At 37.5% G+C, this 16,069-nt stretch overlaps 1 protein-coding gene across 8 annotated transcripts; it reads right to left on the bottom strand.

Annotated features, from left to right (window-relative positions):
• Positions 1-5,472: 5,472 nt before the first annotated feature.
• On the bottom strand, positions 5,473-10,508 carry LOC109003993 (zinc finger protein 4-like). Of its 8 annotated transcripts, none has more exons than XM_035684630.1 (3): positions 9,958-10,377; positions 7,288-7,704; positions 5,473-6,489 (listed from the first exon to the last, which is right to left on the bottom strand). In XM_035684630.1, exon 3 carries the CDS (start codon positions 6,387-6,389, stop codon positions 5,652-5,654), a length of 738 nt encoding a protein of 245 aa, XP_035540523.1. In that variant the 5' UTR covers positions 6,390-6,489; positions 7,288-7,704; positions 9,958-10,377; the 3' UTR covers positions 5,473-5,651. The 8 variants fall into 8 exon arrangements, with proteins under 8 accessions (XP_035540523.1, XP_035540524.1, XP_018837899.1 ...); XM_035684631.1 differs by having other exon boundaries at positions 10,050-10,377; XM_018982354.2 differs by lacking the exons at positions 7,288-7,704; positions 9,958-10,377 and adding an exon at positions 10,417-10,508.
• Positions 10,509-16,069: the final 5,561 nt, after the last annotated feature.

Genomic DNA, 16,069 nt, shown 5'->3' with positions numbered 1-16,069 from the left:
TCTTGTGAGCATGAACAAAATCCAAAACCTTAATAATTGCACAAGCTAATCATCATCACCTATTCACCAAAAGCTACAATTCCTAGGGATAACATGGGCGGCACAAGCAACTAAGCATGGGGGGGAAATCTGAAGATTCTTCCATGAGAAGAGTTCACTTTCCATGTGTCAAGTTACATTATGCAAAAAGATCTAAAGTGACTTAATCGATTGTTAAACAACCCATAACTTTTCTCCAAGTGGCCATGGATGATAAGGGATCCTGGAATGATGTGGAAAAGTGATCTACCACATGTCACAAATTTGGCCATTTACTAGGTTACCCTAAATTTCTTGGGCCTAAGTTCCACTTCCTTAGACATCTAATCCAATCCTAAATTAATAAGAAAAATTCTAAGTTTGTTCTTTGACTTAGGTTATCACAACTGTCATTACCTGAGGGCAATCCTTTGTGTAATGTCCCGTCTACCTATATCGGTAACATGAGAGTGGGGTTTGACAACACTTCCTCATGAGCCCTATGACAAAGACTACACACTAGTGTCCTTCCTCCCATGTGCACTCCGGGAGTAGTTGACGGGCTACTCCCGTCCTCGACACATATATGAGGGGAACCCGAACTACTTCCCTCGCCCGTAAATGTCCTCCTCATTTGGCCATTCAAAACAATCAAAGAATTACATTGCTCGCATTCAGCGATAAAGGCCACATGCACCAACTTCTAAGAATCCTTAATCTTCAGGCACACTACTTGTGTCCTAATACTTGTTTGTAATCCATCCTAGAATTGTTCCATTCTTATGCTCTGTAGAAATAAGTGAAGAGCAAATCTTCCTAACTCCATAAACATAGTAGCATACTACTCAACCGTCATACTACCATGTGATGGCCTCCTTAGCGCATGGGGATAGACCATCAATGAGTTGAGTGAAAAAAAAAGAAAAAAGAAAAGAAAAACACTACATTGGTTTGGTGAAGAAAATAGTAACAGGTGCCGTAAAGTACAACTAGTCCAACATATGTGTGAGCAAGTACCTTGTAGAAGGCCTGGCAGACATATCCCAGTGCAAGGTGGAGATGAGCGTCTCACTTCATCGTAAGCAGGCTAGAAAAATCGTCTACTGCGAAGGCGAGAACTAAGAGCTAAAGAGGTTGGTGGCTTTGATGAGACAAGAGTTGCTCGCCCAAGGCAAGTAACGGTCTACTGGAGCATATATGGGAGCTTTTTGAAACTACATATAAAATGCTCAAAAGAGTGGTAGTGTCATACGTAAAATCCAACACTCCACCTGAAAAGTCACATCCAGAGTGGGTCTGCAGAAGGGGTTACGAATCGGCAGGTCATATCGCCTGAACTTGGAGATATGGCCCAACACCACGTGCAAGACCCTCATCTAAGGAAGGACTAAAGAGTTGGTAGGCCGTAAGGAGGTGCGAACCGTGCTCTAGTCATCTGTTTTTGTCATCCTGTAGAATGATAGTTGAGCTTGAAGGACTCCAATCCAAGCATACCCGGAGTCAGAAATATGTCAAAATGACATCTGACAGTCCCCTCCTATCAAATGGATTTGGACATGGGGCAAAATCTCACTTTTACAATCTTAAACACCTGAGATTTCATGAAGCCTGATTCTTTAGAGAAAGCAGGGAAGGTACAACACAACAGAGTAGCGACCCCTACACTAAGAGGTAGGTTGGCTTTGGTAACCTTCTCCTTTCTGATCATGAATAAATCTAGTTTTAATCATTATGTTTATTATACATTTATTCCTTGTTTTTTGAGACTTTGAATGTATGTACAGGTTTCACAAATTTACGATTTATGTGTGAGAGACCATGATCTTTGAGTGAGAGAGTGAAAGAGGGAAAGTTGTGTCAATCATCATGGGACGGGACATTTTCACAAGCTTCAAACAGGAAGGAGAATGCCTCATGGTGATTGAGGTGGAGCGGTATCGTGTTTGACCCACCTGATAGTCGGGATATAGAATCATCTGGAATATCACGTGATGGTGTCCTCAAGTTGGTTGGCCCTTAGTGCAACTTGTTGTCTCTGTTTGACGTCCTTCTCATTCTAGGCATGCTTGAATAGGAACCCTTTGATATCGTCCCTCTATAGGATGACAAAGATAGATTTTCAAGATAAGGCATGCATGTCCTTACGGCTTGCCTTGGGTTGAATATGTAGTCTCTCTTTGAATGGGGTCCTCCCACGTGGCTCTGGACCATATCTCTGGGTTCATATGGTATGATATGCAATACTGTGGCCCTTTCCCTGCAGACCCACTCTAGATGTGACCTTTTAGATGGTGTGTAGGCTTCTATGTATGAAAATACTGCCCTTTAAGCGTTTTCTTGTTATCTCAAAAAGCTCATACATCTACATGGATCTTGTCCTTGACCGGTGCTCACCTTTATATGATTGGCCCCTTTTCTAGAAGTACGAGCCTCTTCAACTCCTCATTCCTCATCAAGGTACTTGCCCGCTTGGCTCGGGGTGAGAATCCTTGTTACACCCTGTGCTGAGGTGTGTCTGGCCAGATTTCTAGATGGTGTCGCTCACCCTTCCAATACACTGTGCAAACCACCACTACCTCGTTTTCCATCGAACCAATGGAAAGCTTTCATCTTTGCCTTCCACTGGTGGTTTGTCCCCTTTCGTTGGCTTGGTCCTCATAGTAAGACTCACGCACCCAAAAATCACAATTACCATCAACCAATATCATTCAAACTCATCATCTCAAAATCACAGTGGAAAGATAATCCATAAATATAATGAAGAATGTATATATTATTTTTCATGTGGAAAAAGGGGAGAGTTATAAAACATGCAAAGCCTAATCTTACAACATTTATCTCACATTTCCAGTACGGTCTTAGAAGGTAACCTACCTAAACACTATTTAAAATACTATGATGGCATTGGTGCTACTCCTTCGGTGCTCCCTTTGAAGCCACTTGCTTTCTTTGAAGACTCTGATTCCAAAGAAGATCAAACACTTCACAATCTCTCAAAAATGAGATTTTGCCCCTTGTCCAATGTCTTTTATAGACCGAGACCTTCAGGTGTCCTCCTGATGCACTTCTGACTACCGATATGCTTGAATAGGAGACATTTGGTCTAGACTGTCCATTTGCCCTCTAGACTTGAAGAATTGTAGAGGTCAAGTGGCCGATGGGACAAGGCATACACGTTCCTGCGACATGCCTTGGGTCCAATTCTGCAGCCCTTACCCTAATAACAGTCTCCCACGTAGCACTAAACCATACCTTTGAGATTAGACAATATGGCTTGTAGGTCCATAATCTTTTTCTTCACATGCTTACTCAAGATGTGACGTCTGAAATGGAGTACAAGCCTTTACATACGACCTTGTTGCCTTATGCATCTTCGTACCAACCCAAGGAACCCCCGTGCCACGATCGAGCTACTCTTTGCTAGTTGACTCGCACTCTTTGTTGCAGTTCATCCTTTCACAAAATTACCAACTTCTTTAGCTGCTCATTCTCGCCCTCGTATGGTTAGCACAGTATTTGTCCACCTAGCACATGGTGAAAATTCCTTTATCACTCGGCACTGAGTATTGTTAGCCAGGCCTTTACAACATACTGCTCTCCTTACTCTTCATTTGGCTACACGTTGTCTGCCCAATTGCCTCTTATTTGCCTACTGTTGGACGAACCACCCTTAGTTGCCCGATGTTGAACCGTGTCCGACGGGCTTCCTACGTAGTGCAGCTTGCCTTTCCATTGAACTAGCTGCACTTTGTTTGTCTCGTTGCCTAATCTTCCATAACACCTTACTTGTTGGGAGGAGTCTCTTCCCTTACTTCGGCGCAATCCTCACAAAATTACTCTGGCCAAAGGATTTGAATATCAAATATTATTAAATTAAACATAAGGAGATATTTTCATTTTATATTTCTTAATCAAATCAAGAATCCCATCTTAACAAATCATGTTGACTTATATGTGATCACCCAATGCATCGAGAATTTTAATCTAAAAAGATCTCACTCCTTAATAATGAATAACAACTTAAGTGGTCCATTTGATGTTTCTATATCAACATGTCAATTTGTAATTTCCATTCGTTATGATCATTATTATCAAATTGGCAAGTTTTGTAATTTCCATTCGTTAGGAACTTGGGATAATTATCATAAAATTGATACGTTACAATCTTACAAATAGAATTTCCAACATAATAGATGCTCAATTCAATTATTTAAAAAAGAAAAAAATTTTTATTTTAGATGTCAAAATTCTTTTGAATTTTATTATATACAAGCAAGTTTACGTATTAATTTACGTACTAATGTTATTATCTTTATATTTTAAATTTAAATTAATATTATTTTTAATAAAATTTATTTTCTGATTAATCATATTAATTAAGTACATATATTAATATACAGAATCTCTTATAATTAAATTTTTTCAATTCTCTTCTTTTACAGTATATTACAAACTGTAATATTCTGCCAATAAAATGTAAATTAAACATTCTAAAAATATAATGCACTGTCATAATATGCTCCTCGAGATTCGTCCGGGTGGATCCAAAGTCAAATTAAGTCAAAAAGTAAAATACTGCATGGTGGATAAACGAGAAAGCTTTCGTTAACTTGCGCATGCTTTGTCGGCCGCGTTAAAACGGTACAAATCATGCTAACGCGTTTTCTATGCCTCAATATAATTACTAAATTAATATGATATTTGTTATTATATCTAAAAAAGTATCCTTTATTCAAAAAAAAGAAAAGAAAAGAAAGTATCCTTAACTTAAAAATATTATATTCCTCTTTTATCTTCTGTAGGAAAAAATAAAAATGAAAAGAAATCACAAAAGCAAAGCAAAAGTGTATACTATTCAAATAGTTCTGGCTTTGGCTTTGAAACGAGAAATGATATTTATAGTTATTAAGTGTGTAAGTGTGGTGTAATTTTTTTAAAATAATTGAGTAAATAGAAAATTTATAGAAAAAAAAAATTTAATTTTTGAATTGTGAATCTCGTTTTTTTTCAAAATGACTATGTAATACTTGTACACTCTATAACTGTATATAACATTACTCGAAATGAGATAGTTCAAGTGGGCATGATCTTTCCAATCATCTTCAACAGTAGACGGATGCGAGCTAAAAGAGAAGTGCATTAGCAAACACAGGGCGAAAGGACGTCATTCATCCTAATGAAGTGGATCCCATATTAATTTGAGAGGACAATAACATAATTCCATTTATATAACCTCGGCATTCCGCCCAATATAAGAATGGTGGATTTATGCAGCATTCCATGATACTGTATTCGCTAAAGCATATTGGGAGATTAAACATGGGACCTCATTTCCAATCTAACAATGGTGAGCTCAAGGACATCAACATTATGAACATTTCACTAGAAATTTGAATCACTATTATGAAATTTTAAGGGAATAGGGCGGTTTACTTATCCCCAAGAATCGAACGCTATTATGAATATTACTTTGATAATCTCAATCAATTGATTTCATTCTCCATAACTTATACAACAGCAGCAAAAACATCCTTGATAAACCAAAAACATTAATGTTTTAAAATCTTAAATCACATAGCCGTTGACATTGCATATCTCATGTACAAAGCGAATACTATCTGAGATGAAAAATCTCAAAGTTTCAAAGTAAGATCTGGTGACGACGTAGTAGTCCTCGACTCATTTCCCACAAAATTCATATTTGCATTTGGAGCTAATTCCAAAGCAGAAGTACCAGCAACTGATCCCATTGGTTCCCTCACCTGCCGGAAACTTCCAGGCCAAAACACTCCCACATCGTCATCTTCCATGAACATCGGCGGTCCAAAATAGCCTTGTTCGAACCTTGCTCCACCTCTAGGCGGCCTTTCTGATTGTAGTATTCCTTGATGCATTGCAGCATGAGCTTCAATCCCAAGGGACCGAAATGAAGAACCATGAAGGGGCAGAGAAGCCAAGCTAGTATAGCTATTGGAGAACATTCCCATGCGCATAGCACGCTTTGCCATTGTCCTTTCCCTTTTATGTGCATTCTGATGGCCACCCAGTGCCTGTGAACTGAAGAACTTGCGCCGGCAGTAATTGCAAGAGAAAACCCTTGGAACTGTTGCTGAGGAATTATGGGCTGCTACCTCACTTGCCTCACCCATGCCCTTCAGGTCAGCATCACAGCTGCTGAAGTGGAGTGTCAAGTCAAGGGAGACAGGCTCTGGATCTGGTTGAAGGTTAAGGTCATTTGTGAGACAGGATGAATTGGTGGTGCTGTCCTTGGAGGGATCAGGGGATACTTCTTGCACAGGTAGGTTTGAAGCTACTTGGCTGCTGACTCTTGACTCATTTTCAGATTCCAAGTTCAAGTTTGGTGTTGCCATGTTTGAGTAATGTGGCGAGGTTGAGAGATTGTTTCTTCAGAAAAAGGCCAACCAAAGGACAATAGATCCAATTACTGACTGCGTTCACTAAGCTTTTCACCTGCAAGTAGGATGAAACAGCTTATTTTCTGTTTATGCAGCAGCCAATACTAATCAAATTGGCCATTGATTGCATCCATCTGGTTCTACAAATAATAGAGATACATTAGCTGTGCTCCAATCCATGTACTAGAGAACACACACACACACACACACACACATTGTAAGACCAATAAATCAGATATGCACATTCTCGACCATGTTTAAAACTCTACATTGTGGGATTTTATTTTCTTCTATTTTCTTCTTTCCTTCCCCTTAACCAAAATGTATTTGTGACAAAGTGTAAAACTTCCATCTAAGTCTAGCACAATAACAAGAAATATACCAAGGCATCCTAAGAGATCAATCATACCCTGAACTAAGAGGATAATTACTAAGCAATTAATAAAACTCTTCCTGCAGTACTAACTTTCGTGAACTCTGACTGCCTGTTGAGCTTGTCATCTCAACATGTGTTTAAATATGATGTCACAAAATATTATTAAATGTACTAAAATAGATACACTTGATAAACATTTGCATAAAAAGAATGAACGGCTTACAATCATTCTATTGGAAGAAATCGTATATATAATCAAGTTGACAATGGAGAACACCCTGTTCATACTATTTAAAGACTCAAGACTGAAAGCCCAGAAGACAGATTTTGAAGCAAGCAACTGCTAGCTTGAATTTTGATGCCTTCAGTCCAAAGAGAAGGAATATTCTATGAAAGTCTTCATTCATTTTTTTTTCTTCAAAAGAAAAACTGAAGTTTTAGAAGAAAGTAGGTGAGAGGAAGAAAAAGCACAGCAACCATGATAGTAGCTCAACCCACGGTAGGAAACATCCCCTATAAATAGAACTACTCTTTTTGGAAGAAGATTAGCCAGTCTGTAAGCCGGCATAGCTCCAATAACTTCTAGATGGTCAGATATGACTCATATGCACCCTGCCATTCACTCGAAGTTCGGGCCTAATTCTTCATCCAAATCCTTTAACATTCTCGTGTCACCCTTGCACATATAAACCACTTTAATCCACTTATGGTGTTCTTCTACTTCAGACTCAAACAACTTGAGGGAATCAAGTAGACCACGCCCAAGATGCCAAAAGGAGACAAAATGTTCTTCTACTTCAATTTACTATGAATGCAGTTCCATAGAACTAGTTCTTGTTTTGGCTCCACGTTCATGACATTCCAACACCACCAATAGAAAGAAAATCCGTTCGCCTAAATGACAGATGGAACATGCCAATTAAGTAGAGTCATTCCCAGAATATTTTGCAACAAGGATAATACTATTATTACTTTGTACATTGTTGAAGAGAGGAAGGGGACTCCCCGGGATTATCACAAGAAAATAAAACAATTTAAATTATTTACTGTGGATTGCAGTAGTTCATAAATTGATCTAGACGCCCAAACAAGTAAATGATGAAACTCGTGACAATGGTGAAAATTGCAGATCGAATATGCTCTACAGAGGTGAGAGTAGCTGATAGGGAAACAACAATTGATTCTTAAGGAGATGGGACAGATTGTTAGTTTTTTAAAAAGGGCTTGTATGGGGCTTGTCTATTTGTGGCTTGTACCTAGCATTACTCAATAGGAAAACAGGGCTTATGGGGTACTATACAAGGAACTATGAATAACAATGAGAATAATAACTCTTATAATCTTATTGGAGAAGTTACTTTTGGTTTCTGGTGATTAATGTTTGAAATAATTGTTGTTATATTGAGAAAAGCCATAACCACAATAACAACTACTAGTACTACTTATTACAACAAGAAATCCCCAAAACATTGGAATTCATTATATAGAATGTGTAAAAACAAAATAATAAATAGAAAATTATAACTGCTAAGCCAGATCAAGTTTAATCTGTTGGAACCGTATAAGAAAACTGATAAATAGTTGTGAAAACAATGGTTAGGGAAAACAACGATCGATAAGCAAAGAAGAGCAGTAAACTACATTAATCACCATCTTCCTTGACTGGTCGTCATCAGGAATAAGAATAAAGGAAATAAGAAGAATATCAAAGGGATTATTAATCAAAATAGGTAAAACGCATAAACTACATTAATCAATGGGGATATTAATGTTTCATCAAGGAAAACTTCTTAAATATTTTTCACCAATATGTAATATTAAGAGATATCATAAAGATCTCAGCAACATCAGCAGGGATGAAAATAAGAGCACATTCAATTTCAAATAATCCAAGACTTAAAATTCCTGTATTAGGTGAACAATAACAGTTCCCCTCATTAATGTCAGAAATAAAAAATAGATGAATTTGACTGCAGATGAACTGCTTCATGGTAATGTTCATAACTTGAAAAAATGAACATAGATTATATTTTATTATTAAGACTACTGACACTATGAATTTGACGTGATGATACTTGAAAGCTTGAAATTTGAACTTAACCAGTGGGAAGTAATGACCATGGACACCAGAATAAGTCTCATGTTTAAAGGAATTAATATGGAGAAATAATCTGTCTAACGAATTAAACAAATGTAACAACCTTCAAAAGGTAATCCATACTATTCAAAATCATTACCCCGAAAGAGTATACACAATTATTGGGAAAAAAATTGAATATCTACTGAACTTCATATCATTACAGCAGCAATGTAATAAACTACAGTAAAACAACTTTGGAAGACTACAAATAACTTTGACAAGCTAGTATGATGCACCAAATGCTAAAAAGTCCTACGCTCAGGTATGCGGAGATTTTACAAAAGTAAGGTAGAAATATGAAATCCCTTACTCAATTGTATTTTTTGCACCCAATTAATTTGTGCAGAACTCTGTATGACGGATTAAAAGGTCATTCTTTGCAGCCTCAGGATTATCAGATATGCTTAATTTGAGACGGAAATGCCCAGAATAGATCTCAAGATTTTTTACATACGAGTGAATTCCCTATCTTGTGTAATGATTGAGAATTCCCTAACATCATGCGTCATTACTGTCCAATTTTTCAGGAAAGGCCAATTGTTTGTTCTAGCAAATTACTCCCAACACTAGCCAAAAGGACTTCAATTATTGGTCTTTGACTTGGGATTACCTACAAGACATTGAAACCTAGCATTTTCCCTTTAAAGATAATTATGATTTTAGACTGAAATTACCTCCACTCACAACAACCATAAGCAAAAGGGAATAACCCTGCACCAAAGTATTGGGATATTATAAATGGAAAGCAACAATCAATCAAAGTTCGACTTGATGATCATCCAGTAATCCATAACATAGCACTAAAATATTGAAGCTCAAAAAGTACCAACGCTTAAAATCTTAACCAAAAACATAACCCCTACGAAGCCACAGAAGGGTCAAAGAAACCCGAAGATACATAATAGACAAATTAAGAACCTCTGAGTAGCATGAACAAACATACAGCGACGTAGAAGCATATAGAAGAAGCAACAAAGCAAAAAAACTAGTATAAATAATGTTCCTACCAGGATCCAAATTTCTAGCTGATTAGATGGATTCCAAAAGTTTCTCACTCGATTCTTTTCTATCGAAGATTATGCTTCAGTGATATGCTTACTTGGGGGAGTTTTGAGTACCAGAGGACAAGATCGTCTTCATGGGTTTCCAGTATTTACCACCTGTGGAGTGGTCAGGAGGAACTAAACGAGAATAAATGGAGAGAGAGAGAGAGAAGTACAATTATGGGAGAGCAGAGGCCAAAGAGATGGGGATGATGGCAGGAAGTCAGTGAAGTCAGATAGGAGAAAGTAGATAACACAGTTAATCACTATCTCGTTGAATTTGTAACATAATGCTTTTATTAATGACAATTACCCAATCAAAGAAAGCCACTATCTTGTTGAATTTTGGGCAACCCCAGTCCTGACTAGCTACTAATCAGTGAGAGAGAGAAAGAAAGAGAGAGAGAGAGAGAGAGAGCATACAAGGAGACAGAGAAAGCGAAGAGCAGTCGATGTAATGTCCCACAAAAATGAAAAACGCTCAAAAGTGGTAATGTCCATTCGCTCAGTGCTAATTCTTCTTTTCTCCACTTCAAAAAAGAATGGTCAGATTCTTTTCCAATATTATTTAGTTACTTAAAGCCTCTTTTGTCAGATGGACTCCCATGACGCCTCCATCTCCCACTTGTGCAATTACATGCACATGAACCTAATATAGCCACACACTTATTTGCCTTTGTATTTTTTTGTTTTCTTTTATAAAAAATAAACTTCATTCATTTATAAAAATAAAATTACAGTTATGACCTAAGATGTATATAAAAAAATTTTCAGATTACAAGTTAACTACTCTCGATTGAGACTCCACAAGTACAAAAATTCATTTATGATTGGTATAATCTTAACTTTTATAACTCTCTACAGATAAACCGTTTAAGAGATTACACTCTACTTAAAGCAGAGATTTCAAACTCCACCTCCAGAGAAAGAGATGACTTTCACTCTATAGACAAAATGTCACTATTTCTTTGTATTTTGTTATTTCTTCTATTTGCTTATTCTTTTATTTTTCTTCTTAAATTCAAGGGATCCACCCGTATTTTACTTGCTATGTTCAACCCAGCAAGATAGTGACCTCCCTGATGTCATTACGCACTAGGAAATACCAAGGCCAATAACCTGATCATGTTCCCACAAAACTGAACTGGCCCATTATTTTTGTGAGAAAAATCTCATTTTCTACAGTGAAATGACAGAAAAACATCTCAAGAAACGCAGCAAGATTTGTTCACTCTCTTTTATGATCTACATCAAAAGAAGGAATGGTCGTACTTCATAGTTTTTTCTTCTTCCTTGTTTTCTTTTGTTTGGTCTGAGGAGACGTACTTGATGATGTTTATCCTTTTGTTTCTGTCGGTACTTGGCAGTTCGTTGTCTGGGCCGGAACTATCCGAGTTTGTGCTGGTCCAGTACACTAATTGGATTGCCCGACCCAACGAACGATGCAAACCCAGACTTTGTCCTCTAGGAGAATTGTAGGCTCTCGCCCGACTCAAGACTGTTTTATGTTCGGGTATGGAAGGGCTTTAATACCCACATAGGCCCACGGAGTGTTTTCGCGGGCTTGGACCTCTACGGCCCAGCAAGACACCCGAGGCCTAAATACCCCTCTGGCCCAGCGGGATTCAGGCTGATTCGATAAAGAGAACACCCGTCAATTACTCCAGTATCATTAAAATATTTATCCATTCATAATAAATAGATAATTCTGAAGAACAAGAATTCAAACTTCAAACAACAAATGAGGCAGTTAAATTCAAAAGACTCGAAGAAGGCAGAATCTTTATTTAAAGAGGTCACTAACGAAGGCTATAACACTTTTGACTTTGAGAGTACTCATACAAATACTGACTTAGACATTGGAGGGTTCCATTTACCACCCCCAAGCCCTCTACTCTTTGGTTGCAGGAAATTGAGTGTGAGCATCGGTGAAACACGCCTCAACAAGGTATATGGTCTTTATGTTCTCCAACTCCTCATTTGGAACAAAAAAAGAAAGAAAACAAAAAAAACTAGAAATGAAAAAGAAAAACAATGGTTCTGCATAAGTATATACATCTCCGTTGGTCCCTTTTTAACATCCTTCTATGTATTTATTTCTTTCTGTCTTTCTTGGAATGTAATTAAAATATATATATATATATATATATTTTGTTATTAATGGACACAAAATTCTCATTGGGTATGTAAAAGTATTCAATCTTTCGTCTAGAGTAAGCTTGCATTTGAATAGTGAGGTATTTTTAAATATTTTATGAATAATAATAAAAAAATAATGATAAAATATTAAATAGTAGTGAATAGTATGTAAATAATAATAATAAAATAATAAATAGTAATGAGGTATTCTGAGAATACCTAAATATCCAAATTAGGCTAATGAGTAATACTACATGCAGTCATGGAGTGCACAAACGCCTTGCAGTCACTTTGAAAAAAGTGAATAAATAAAAGATATACATAAAAAAATAATAATTTTTTAATAATAGACCTCACTAATTTTTAAAGTGACTGCAAGGTGTTTACATACTCCACGACTGCATGTAGCATTATTCTAATTCAAAATAAGGAAGAACCAAACTCACTCTAGTAGGAAAAACCAGATTTACAAACTAAATGAATAGCCGAATTAATAATATCAACACCTTAAATGTATATGAATCCAGAGACGAAATGCTAATCTCTAGAGAAAACTTTGTACTTCATTTCTTTTTAAAAAATCAAATTTAATTTTTTTTCTAACTTAAAGATCTTCTATTAAATTGCTTTATAACAGGTTAGAAAGGGTGTGAACCCCATGAATTAAAACAAAAACTTGTAATCTTCTTTTATTTTATGTATATGTGCAGCCTAGAGCGTCTACAGAAGAAAGAAACAAAGACTGACTAATATAAAATGACTGTTTCCTCTTGATTTGGTTGTATCCACAAGGAAGGAAAGATTAAAATAATAATAATAAAATTAAGACGACCCTGACTGCACGCTAGACTCCTAAAAGAACAATCATGCGCGCTTGACTTTTGGGAATTGCCCCTATTATTGCTTCTATTGCCATAGACAGGATCTAGTATCTTACTAATAAAATCTTCACAACAACCACATTTGCAAATCAAATTAAATCTGCGGGTTAGTCAACAAGCTCTGCAAGGAACACAAGTGCAAATAGTCAGAGAAACTAAACCGGATATGAACCCATCGGAACATCAAGAGGCACATCATACTTTTTAACTTCTCACTTCTCTCAACCATGAGGCACATCAAACAGCTAAATGGTGTTGGTAAAAACGATTCAACTACTTGTTTTAATCCAATATTTAAGTACTGTTTGGATAGTAAGTTGATATGAGATGAGCTGAAATGAAAATTAAATAAAATATTATTAAAATATTATTTTTTAATATTATTATTATTTTGAGATTTGAAAAAATTAAATTATTTATTATATTTTATGTAGAAATTTAAAAAAATTATAATAATGAAATGAGATGAAATGAAATTATTATTCAACCGGACCTTAAGCTACTAGTTGCAAAACATTTTTAACCTTGATTTAAAAGAAAATCAGTATGTACATATACAGCGAACTGGTAAGATGGATAAAAAATAGACCATGGTACATACAATCTTAATAGTCAAGTACTCCAAAAGAAGAGTGCATTTTGTAACTTTTTGATAATTTGAGGACCGAGTAATGCTAAATATAGTCGTGGGATGTGTAAGTGCCGTGCAATCGTTTTGAAAAAGAGTGAAATTTACAATTAGAAAATTATTATTATTTTTATATGAATCTTATATTTACTCACTTTTTTTAAAGAGATTGTACGGCACTTGCGCACTCCACGATTGCAAATATCATTTATCTTTGAGAACCGTCAAATAAGGATCAAAATCAATCCAAGGGACTACAAAAATGTAATAGGGTCCTTTTGTATAAGTGTAAGATAGTCTGCATCATACCCAAACTCTCTATACGATGGGTTTCTCTCTATCGGTCTCTCTTGAGTGAGCTTTCCTCCTCTTTGTAGTTTCCTTATTCATTTCCCACACATTCTCTTCCAACAAATGAACATCTTCCCTCCAAGAAACATCCTTTACTCCTTACATCCTCTGCACATTACCAATTCTCCTCCCCATCCAACCATGTCTTTAATCCCTACCGATATAGAAATGCTCATCATCCTCCAAGCCAAAGCCTTGTCATGGAGTGACCTAAACCTTGAACCAGAAGCCAGCGCTGTAACACATTTCTCCAACTTAACACTGACGTGGCAAGTGATTTTTTTTTCCTCTCAACTTAGAAGGCAATTAGGGTGTGCTTCGTTGCGCCATTTTGGCCACGACTACTGGGCCTTTAGTGCCGGCGGTGGGGCAAGGTGGCCATTCATTTGGGGGGAGCTGAAGAAGTCGGTGTGTATCATGGAAACTTCATCTGGTCACATGGCTGCCTCTTTTGGGAAATCGTTTGCGGATTTGGTGGGAGACGGGCCTCAGGTTCTTCCTGAGGTGGATATTCCATTGAAGGAGCCTAGATTTTGTGATGGGGAGATGGTTTTCTTATTTTCTAAAACGGAAATCAAACAATCAGCTGAACCTTTTCGGTTCTCGGTTGTTTTGAAATTCTTACGACGCAGGCCGTCTTTGGACCATGTACGTGGGTACATCAAGAACATATGGGGGTTGTCGTCAATGCCGGTAGTGGGATAGCTTCGTAACCCACGGAATGTCCTGGTACGTATGGTGAATGAAGAGGGTTTTGTAGGAGCCACGGCGAGAGGGAATGTTGATATATCGGGAGTTCCTTATCGGATTTTTCATTGGACATCGGATTTTGTTGAGGAGGAGGATTCCCCGCTTGTTCCCGTTTGGTTGACCTTGTCGGGATTACCCCCAAATTTCTTTCATGTCTTGATGTTGAAAAGTATAGGTGGAGGATTTGGGAGATTTTTTAAAAGGGACAAAGCCACAGCGTGTGTATCTCGTCCTGAGGCAGCAAGGACTTGTGTCGAGTTGGATGTGTCAAAGCCTTTGAGAGATTCTTTTTGGTTGGGAACTCCAGGACTTCCAAATAGCCATTTGCAAGAGGTCATCTATGAGTCGGTGCCAAAGTTTTGTGGTGTGTGTCGCAAACAAGGACATCTAGATAATCACTGTGGGCGACAAAAGAAGCAAATGGCACAGGGAAAAACAGATTTGGGTTTGGAAGAGCATGGGCACTCGAAGAAGGTTTGTAAAATAATTAATAAGCAGGATGTACAACATTCGGTTTTGCCTGGGGATGATACCTCTGCTCCTCGCAGTGCAAAATTGCTCGAACTTATTGCTAAGAGGAAGAGTGAAGTGGAGTCGAAGAGGTTAGCAGTTCTATTTGTGGATTCGAAGGGGCGGGTAGTCGATAAAGATCAATTTCAATCCAAATTCCTTGAAGAAAACATGCCCGTTTGTGTGGATCAAAGGCAGAGTGTTGAAAGTGAGAAGTTAGTGTTGGGGTCTCCAAATAAAGATACAGGGTCTTGGTTTGAGATAACTGAGGAGGAGACAGAGTAGGTGAAAGTGGTGGGGATGGGATGCTCCCCAAGGAGCTCACTCAAACTTGTGGATGAAGCCTTGGAGTATGAACTGAGTAGCATGGCTGAAGCAGGGTTCGGGATGCCTCTACAGGGTCGTTCGTTGTCGGAGGGCGAATCAGAGGGTGAGTTGGAAGAATTAGCCAATAAATGTTTTGAATCTGATTCGGAGTTGCATGTGCCACTGGCACGGTTGAGGGGCGTCAAAAAGAAAGGTTCAATGGTTGGATTGGGAAGGACGTTGACTCGTTCCAGAAAGGTTTTTTAAGATTTTTTTTATGAAGATTCTAAGTTGGAATATTAGGGGTATTCTTTCATCGAGGAGTAGACTTCGACATTTGATGAATAAAAGTCGTTTGTCTATGGTGGCAATTTTGGAACCGTTTTCTGATTTGAATAAATGTAGTCGATGGGCTCGGTGGTTGCGTCGGCCAAAGTACATAAATAATGGTGATGCAGGTGGTAAAATTTGGTTGTTTTGGGATGAGGATTTGGAGTTTAATTTGATCTCG

Source organism: Juglans regia, chromosome 13, assembly GCF_001411555.2.
Source record: "Juglans regia cultivar Chandler chromosome 13, Walnut 2.0, whole genome shotgun sequence".
Taxonomy (NCBI): Eukaryota; Viridiplantae; Streptophyta; class Magnoliopsida; order Fagales; family Juglandaceae; genus Juglans; species Juglans regia.
Note: the sequence above shows the minus strand (reverse complement) of the source record. Positions and strands in the feature narration are given on the sequence as shown.

Bases quoted from the DNA above. Each gene is read 5' to 3' on its own strand.
- LOC109003993 (XM_018982354.2), bottom strand. From the start codon at position 6,389: ATGGCAACACCAAACTTGAACTTGGAATCTGAAAATGAGTCAAGAGTC.